Source organism: Octodon degus, unplaced genomic scaffold (assembly GCF_000260255.1).
Source record: "Octodon degus isolate 3935 unplaced genomic scaffold, OctDeg1.0 scaffold00006, whole genome shotgun sequence".
In the NCBI taxonomy this organism is placed as follows: Eukaryota; Metazoa; Chordata; class Mammalia; order Rodentia; family Octodontidae; genus Octodon; species Octodon degus.
In genome coordinates, this window is record NW_004524582.1 from 21,806,237 (window position 1) to 21,815,336 (window position 9,100).

The 9,100-nt window shown below is 46.9% G+C and overlaps 1 protein-coding gene across 7 annotated transcripts in view; it reads left to right on the top strand.

The window, feature by feature from the left end:
- The window catches only part of Prom1 (prominin 1), a 142,517-nt gene that overhangs the window by 118,514 nt on the left and 14,903 nt on the right, over positions 1–9,100 (top strand). For all 7 annotated transcript variants that reach the window (XM_023699547.1, XM_023699551.1, XM_023699537.1 and 4 more), the window contains exons 13-16: positions 2,678–2,801; positions 5,740–5,843; positions 6,817–6,901; positions 8,748–8,894. In XM_023699547.1, coding sequence (XP_023555315.1) covers positions 2,678–2,801; positions 5,740–5,843; positions 6,817–6,901; positions 8,748–8,894 — 460 coding nt within the window. The remainder of the gene's footprint in view (positions 1–2,677; positions 2,802–5,739; positions 5,844–6,816; positions 6,902–8,747; positions 8,895–9,100) is intronic.

Here is a 9,100-nt window from a genome sequence, read left to right on the forward strand (position 1 = left end):
CACTTCAATATAAAGGCTTCGAGTTTATCATTCTTTATAGCTGAGTAATACTCCATTGTGTAAAAATACCACATCTTTTTCAACCATTCCTCAGATGATGGGCATCTTTGTTGTTTCCAAGATTTGGCTATCACAAATTGTGCTGCTATAAACATAGGCAGTATATAAGTTATGTGTCACTTTGATTTCACTTAACATTATGGTTTCAAGGTGCATCCGTTTTCCTACCAATGGCTCAGGTTTAACCTTCTTCGTGGCAGAATAGCCCTCCACTGTGTATTAATGCAATATCAAATCATGTTATGGAGCATCGCTCCTTCTTTACCTTATTCATTCACTCGTCTGTTCATCAGAAGCTGAGCCGGCCTGCTCTGAGACACCCTTCTCCATGGTCAGCAGAGCTCCCAACTTGGAGCTCTCGCAACTTGAGGTCACTGAGTTCTCCCTACTAGCATCTCTAGGACGTTGACAAGCAGCCTCAACTAGAGACAAGCGTGAGTGCAAGATGCCAGTGAATGCCACGCCAATGGCAGCCCAGAGCGAGTGTCCCTGGTTCATACACATCCATGTCCAAGTTCATGCCTTTAGAAGGCCTTCCCTGGAGCAGGCTGCCCAGGGACAGAGCCAGTGCATCACACTTTTAGAATGAGCTCTTTGCAACTCAGCTGTTGGGTGTCTGACGTGGCTGAAAGACCCACAGCAACTCCTTCGAGAAGCAGAAGACCGAGACATCGGGTACAATTCTCGTTCTCCTCTGCATATCACTAGTGTGCGGGTAGGGAGGGCGGGAAAGTAGCTGGCGGACACCAATGTCTTTTAAACATGGGTCACCGTAATAATTCATTGAGTTTCTTATGAGCCCCAAGTCTTAAGTCCTTTCCCAGGACAATTAGGCTGCAGTATAGAGCCAGCCTTTGCTGTCCTTGCTATAGGCATCAGTGCCATCAAGATACCCTGACAGCCAGTGACCTGGGGGCTCCAGGGCCTGAGAAAGAATCCCATGCATGAGAAGCCTAGATTTAAGAAATACATTCAGACACAGGTATCTCTGGTCAGGGAAGGACAAGTGAGAAGAAATTATACCAGCAAGGGAAAATGTGTTTGCTGGGCTTTTCTGTACAAATACACAGAAGCAGGTGCGAAGTTAGTTCACTCTGAACAACTGAGGAACCCTGATCTTGGGGCGCTTTACCTGTGTTTTGGTGGTGATTGTGCCTCATCTTTATGACTGCTTCACCAGGGGCACTGTTTTATAAAAGCCACACTGGTTTTAGCATCGCAACAACTAATATCTGCTTTGAAAGAAATAGAAACAGGGACATCCCCTGTTGATGGTCGCTGCAGCTCCTTGAGTCTGGTGGGACTTTGCTTCAGCTTTCTCTGCTGTCACCCCACTTTGTCTAATCAGCAGCAACCTCTGGTCTCAGGAGAGCAGGGCAGCAGTGTCTGCAGTGGCTTGCTGCCACTGCCCCCTCTGCCACACAAACTCTCCTTTCCCCCTTGGTGACCTCATGCCCCACATGCCCATCCTGCTTCTGTGATACCTCTCTCTCCCTCCCTCCCTCCCTCCCTCAGTGTATTTGGTACAGGGTCTCACTATGCAGCTTGGACTCGTAGTGATCCTCCTGTTTTCAGCCTCCCCAGCACTGGGATTAAATGCACGCACCACCACGCCCAGTCTCCATAGCCAGCTCAGTGTGCCCAAGAGCAGGGCCAGTGCAGCATGCCGGACCAGAGTTTGAACCCCGGCCCCTGTGCTCGCCTAAGCAGGCACTTAGTTTGCTGAGCTATCTCTCTGGCTCTTGTCCTTGCTCTTGTTCATTTGCTGTCCTGCCACCATTTGGCATAGCAGCCAGGCCAGGGCTGCTTCCTTCTCCCCACCAGCCCTGGTGACAGATGCTCACTGTGACATCTCTTGCACTCTAACCAGATGTCTGCCCTCAAGCCCCTGCACAGCACCTTCCTCCTAGTGGCTCTGACCAGTGGCCACTCCAGCTTCTCTCCAGCCAGGTGCAGAGACCGGTGCTCCTGCCACTGCCCTCAGCCCCTCCTGACTTCATCTCTTATCCAGCTGCTCCTGCCTGCCATGCTGTGTCTCTCACCCATTGACTTCTCTCCACACCAGCAGACCCATTGGGCCACGTCCCAGCCCCTGTCATGGTCCCCATCCCCAGCAATGCCCAGTCACAGGGACACCTGCACAATCCATCCTTGCACTGTGCTGGTCCTGCGCTTTTCCATGGCTTCCCCTCCTGGGCTCCCTCTCAGCCCCACCCCAGCCCCCTCCCTGCCCCCAAAGTGGCCCTCATGCCACTCTCCTGCACCGTGCAGATAGAGGGCCATGGCAGCCCCTTTCAGAGTCTCCAGGGCACATTTCCAGCCTGCGACCAACCTCTCCACTTCTGTCACTTTTGCCGAGAGGCCTGGTTCTCACCCAACCCTGGAGCCAGGCTCTGGCCCTGGCAGGTGGAGCAGGCACTGCCATCCTAAGGGTGCCCTCATTGCAAGCCAGGGACAGGAAGAGCGCAGTGTACTCCCAGGCAGGGACCTGTTCATCTTGCAGTCTGTTGAGGACTCCAGCCCCATTCTACACCACCAGTAGGTGGAGGGAGTAGGTGCTGGTCAGCGGCCTCAAATCCTTGCTGTAGAGTTGCTAACTCTTCGTGTTCTCTTACAGTGGGGTCGGCTTAGTTTTCCTCTTTTGCTGGCTATTGATGACACTCGTCGTTCTTACTTTTATCATTGGTGTCAATGTGGAAAAATTGGTCTGTGAACCGTACGCCAACAGGAAGTTATTCCAGGTAACCATGGTTTGCTCTTCCTTGTGGCAGGACTTGAAGGGGCGCCTGGATTTTGCCGTAACTTGTGGGCTACTTCAAGAGCAGTATAAAAACATGAGTAGTTTTCTTTTTTGTTTGTTGGGTTGATTTGGTTTGGCTTGGTTTAATTTTAGACAGTGTCTTGCTGAGTTACCCATGCTGGGTGGCCTCAAGTTTACAATCTTCCTGCCGCAGCTTCCCAGCATGCTGGGATTCCAGGCATGGGTGGCTCATCCCAGCTGGTTTTATTTATTTATTTGTTTTTTGGCCAGCTCAGCCCACCCAGAGGGCAGGGCTGGCGCAGGGTGCGGTGCCGGGCAGTGAACTGCGGTCCCCTGCGCCTGCCTAAGCTTACTAAGCAGGTGCTTTAGATAGCTAAACTATCTCGCCGGCCCTTGATTTTAATTCTACAAGTTGAGACTGTGCTTATAAGAGGGAAAAATTTATATATGTACACATACATACACACACATACATATACATATATACACAGTTATATATACACAAGACATAATAATATTCATATATTTTTATACATGAATAGTATTCACATATAATAGTATATACTTATACATATATGTATAGTAGTACACATATTTTCCATAACACTATATGAGTATTCATATACTTGAAGTATATAATAGTATTCATAAACATATACATGTGTGTCTAATAGTATTCTTATTTTCTGATTATATATGAAGTCAGTGCCAGGAATTAAGGCCTGTACACCCATGCCAATTTTAATATGAGTGAATAAAAATCATGCCTCACACCTGTAATCCCAAGTACTCAGAAGGCTGGAGCAGGAGGATCACAGGTTAGAGGCCCGTCTACAGTATTTATCAGGAGTCTGTATCAAGATAAAAGTTTAGGCTTGGGAGACAGCTTGGCTGTCTAAGCCCCTGCCTGGCAAGGTCACGGAACCAAGTCCAATTGCTAGTATGGTTGCCGTGCTGGCCCCTGAAACTAGGCATGGTGACGCACGTCTGTAATCCTAGCCTAAGGAGGCTGAGACCAGAGCATCGCTGTGGGTCTGAGCTGTGTAGCGAGACCCTGTACCAAATAAACAAATATATAGATTTTTTTAAAATTAGAAAAATCAAAATAAGGTTTTCAGAGTGGCTGGGATACAGCTCAGTGGCTGTCAGTGGGCTCCAGCCCCGTACAGCGAAAGCAGTGCTCAGGAAAGGTCCTTGGAGTGACCGAGAAGGTGAGGCGAGGAGGGAAGTGCCCTGCTTTCCCACACCCCTGTGGAGGTTTCTGACATTGTAAGGAGATCCTGCGGTCCACATCCTCCACCTAGGTGAGCTGGGGCAGTGCATATGAAGTGAAAGGGCCCAACAAAGGACACCTTGATCAGGGGATTGTCCCTGAGGCTGTCCCATGAGACACTCAGGAGCTGAGATTGGGCTTCACTTTCCTTCTCAGACCAGCTCCCGCAGCCCGCGGGGCTCTGTCGGAATCGCGCCTGCTGCTGCACGTCCCTGGCTCCTGACTCGGGTGCTCAGTGTTTGCCTCCAGATTTTGATGTTTGACATAAGCTTTCCTTCCCCTCTTTCACTGTGTGTGTATTTCCCACCTCAGGTCTGCAGTGACATCACATGAAAGTCGGGGAGGTAGATAGTTGTCATGGTGACGGTGTTTGGGTGTTAGTTCGGTTAAGGGAGATTGAATTGGGAGTGCGAGGACTCACGTTGTTTTCACTTGGCCTTTTAATAATACTAAGAAGATTCCAAGCCAGGCTCTATTACCTGCTCTGCAGTATTGAATCATTAAAAGTAATTCTTTAAAAGTAAGGGCTATTTCAAAAGCATTTATTCAGATTGACCACCCCAATCCAAAAAAGTCTGAAATCCAGAATTTTCCAGTCTCTGAAGCTTTTAAGCACTGACATGACATCACAAATGGGAAAATTCCACATCCTGAAGCTTTGTTTCATGTATAAAATAATTTAAAATACTGTATAAAATTACCCTTGTGGTGTGTGTCTAAGGAACATATAAAATATATATAAATTCCATTTTTAAACTTGAATCCTGTCCCCTTTATGTAATTATTCCAAAGTCAGAAAAAAATTCTGAAACGCTTCACGTTGCCAGCATGTCAGATGAGGGATGTGTGGTTACTTTGCTCTCTTTGTTGAGACAAAATACTCAACACTGAAAATGAAGGGAGGAAAGGTTTGTTTAGCTCCGAGTTTGTGGAGGTTTCATTCTACACTTGGCTGGCTCCAAGGCAGAGCATCAAGGCGCAAGGACCGCAGAAGGCAGCAAAAGCAACGAGAACAAGGGGGGAAAGCAAGCTTGTTTTCCTCCCTTATATCGTAAGCAGGCTTACACACACACACACACACACACACACACACACACACACACACAGGTGGGTGCAGCACTCACGCCATCTCCTGCCCTCCTCTTGTACAGGATGAGGATGATTACACAGTGAGGAGCCTGGCCCCTGCTAGTCACTTAAATAAGTTTCTAGACCTCTCAGTTGACACAATGCATCAACCCTAACAAGCGCTATTCACTGGGCCTTAGCAGGTACATCCACAGTCCTGATCCGTTTGTCCACCTTAAACATATGTGGGGCAGAGGCAAGCGTGTATGAGTTAATTCATTTTGTCCAGAGAGAAGTAGAGAAGAGTTAGGTCTGTAGCTTCTGATTTTGATTTAACTATTTGGAAGCAAAATTCCTGCTGTTCTCTAGTTTCTAATTTGTTTGCTGAAGTAAAATTAAGTTCTCAAAAAAAAAAAAAAATAACTTTCAGTAACTTTGGTGTTACTCAGTTGTTAATTGATTTATTTCAAGTTGGAAGTTGGGGAGAAATATCACAATATGAAAAAGTCTCAAAAATGTTTAATATATATATGGTCGTGTGAAGCTTCTTTCCAAAATGTCATTTCATCTGTCCTAGGTGTTAGACACGCCCTACTTACTGAATGAGGAGTGGAAGTACTATCTCTCTGGCATGGTACTCAAAAAGCCCAATGTTAAACTCACTTTTGAACAAGTTTACAGGTATCAGTAATTGTGTTACATATTTTGCTGCATAAAATGCCTTTTCTCCAGAGCTAGAATTTTGCTTTCAAAGTGTTTCTTTTACCCCTTCTCATAAGACTTTTCAGTTCCAAAGCTCCGCTGTTCCTTAAGGAGACCGGAAAGATAATCCTGAGCCCAAAACCCTTGAATCCTGGGCATAGTGATGTCTTGGGGTTCTGCTTGCAAGGTGTCCCGGGACTCTATGGATAAGGTGACCCTAAGGTGCATTTAGGGGACCCTGAGAATTCAGTGAATGGTCCAAATCCCAGGTATCACAGTAATGATGTCATTGTAGGGCTGGTCCCAGCTAACAGGCCACCCCATGACCTTGGACAATTCCATTTGCTCCCCATTCCGTAGCATTTGTTTATTTTTTAATTATTCATTTAGGGCTGGCCAAATGACTCAGGGGATTAAAGTGCCTGTGAGCAAGCGCAGGGTCTGAATCCACTGGTAAGGTCAGCATTCTGATGGGCCAATTGTGAGCTGGGTTTATAGACACACTCGCCTGAGTGTCTAGATAGGTGCACACCCCAGCCTGGCACAGCCTCAGCTGTAGATGTCCAAGCATCTATCTATCTAGTGAAGTCAAAATGCTGGAAATACAGAGGAGAGACGGTCATGACAAGGGCTTTAACAAAGCCCATGATAAACTCTGTAGGGCATCTCTAAGAGTTTATTTCTTCCCTATTTATAAACTTGTCCACAGCAGTACAGGAAATAGAAGGAATGATGTGTTAGTCAGTCCCATTATTTCAGTAGCAAAACTAAGACAGGGAAAGGCATCAGGAGTAGTGAGTCCTGTAGGTTCTTTTGGCCACAGATGGCACATGGAACCCACTTGGGCATCCACAGATTGCACAATGAGAAACCGGCTCTGGCCTTATCCTTAGCAGTGGGTGCAGGGAGCCACGCTGCTCTTCTGGGTCATGATTTCTGTATCTTCCCACAGTGATTGCAAAAATAATAAAGGTCTTTACACCACGCTTAAGCTGGACAATTACTTCAACGTCACTGAGGAGCTCAACATTGAGAAGGTGAGTCTGCAGAACCTGCCATGTACTTCATGGTGGCACCCAACACGGTTGTCTTTCTTTGTGTTGAAATGGATGTGAAATTCTCTAAGATATAATATGCCCTCTTCCAGTGGCATATTGTACATCCACAGGATTGTGCAGTCTTCACCTTCATCAAATTCGACACCATTTTCTCAACCTCACCCACTGGTCTGTTTTGTGGCTTAAGTTTTCCTAGTTGATCACCCAAGATCCTCAGAGGGACCTCACTTAAAACCCTTCCCAGAGGGGCCAGGCAGATGGCTCAGTGGAATAAGCGCTTCCCTGGCAAGCGCAAGGGCCTGAATTCAATCCCCGGTTCCGCCAAAAAAAAAAGAAAACCTTCCCAGGAAAAGATTTCATTTCGCTGAGTGTTGATGATCCTGTAGGAAAAGTCCTACTGCTCGAAAACCACCACCCCCTTGTCCCTCAGTGCCCAGATCAAGAAGTGTGGCCCACACTGTCCTCACTCCTGTGTGTCGTGTGTTGTCCAGCCCCCAAGATGGCCTCTGCTGGCCCTTGGCAAGAAGCAGGAAGGTAGAAGCAGACAGTGACCCTCTTGCCTGCTTTGCTGAAGTTCCTACCCTAATCTGAGTCTTAAGACCCTGAAAAAGGACCAGTCCAAAACACATGAGGCAGAAGGAAACAGGAGAGTCCCTGCTGCTTAGGGCTAGGGCATCATCAGCCGGGAAGGACCCAGAGGTCTCCTACTTTGGGGTTTCCAGAATGAGAGCAGATCCCGAGAGGTTCTGAAGGAGATCAGCTGCAAGCCCTACAAGTTTCCTACTGAGGCAGCATGGAAGTGACCATGAGGCCATGATGACAGTTCTCAAATGGGAGGAGCTGAGGAGCTTTATTTGAAAGTTGCATATAAATTTTGCACTGATTTGGTCCTCTAAGCACCCCTCACGTGTCCATAAACAGGGTAGAGTTTTGTAAATAAACTCCAACTAGAAACCCGCCTCCCTGCCCATCACACTGTAGGCCACTTCTCCTGTGCCACACTGGGCTGCAGTTGAGAGAGTTCCACCTTTCTCATGCTGCCAGCAACCATCAGCAGGCCACTAGGACAACTCCAGATCAGTAGCCTCGCTGCCATGCTCTCTGCCCACATAACCAGACACTGTTTCCAGATGGCATCTTCCATGTCTTCCTACTACCCAACCCTGGCTTTGCTGGTCTCCTCCCTGGAATTCCAGCCCACCCCATTTCTCCCAGCATCTCTGTTTGTCAAGGCTGGGAGTTCATAAGTGACCTTATCTCTCCTGTTCCTCCAGCCCATGTGGTATTTGAGTTCTTTCTCCTGGGTGTCCCGGTGGAGTTCATGTCCAATACTTATGACACCCTAGTTCCTTTTAAGGTCTTTGAAAATAGACAGTGCACCTTCCATGGACAAAGAACACAGGAATGGAAGCAAGGAATGCCCATCAAATGCATGTAAATGTTCTGCCTATATAATTTTATTGCCCCTTTAAAACATTAAATTGGTGACATTTTTTGAAAATAATGGACTGGTTTAAAGCTTGTTTCAAAAAAAATAAATAAAGCTTGTTTTGAGGACTGGTGAGATAGCTCAGTGGACTAAATGCCTACTTAGGCAAGCACAAGGACCAGAATTTGATCCCCAACACCCCATGCCATGCCACCCCCATCCCCATCCCCAAGCCACCACCAAGACTGGGCATGGTGGTACATGCTTGTAATCCCAGTGCTGGGAAGGCTGAGACAGGAGGATCACTAGGTATCCGAGCTACTTAGTGAGATCCTGCACCAAATACATTAAAAATAAATAAGTAAATAAAAAGTAAATAAAACTTGTTTCACACAGCATACTGGAAACATAATGAGCCAGCTTGACCATCTGAACTTACAACTCGACGGCATTGTCCTGCTGGATGCAGAAGGAAGAAAAAACCTTGAGGCCTTTGCAGCCTCTGGATTACAGAATATAGATTACGACGCCTACTTGGCCCAGGTATAACGCTTGTCCACGTGTGTGATTTTTCAGAAGGAATTACAGTACCAGAGGGGCACATTTTTAAAAATTTGTGTTTTTAATGGCACATGATTCAGATAATGTACAGTTATCTTGAAGTGAATAATTTAGTAGCATTCAGTGTCTTCACAGTGTTACCCAGTTACCGCCTCTGTCCTGTTCCAGAACATTTCTGTTACCCCAAA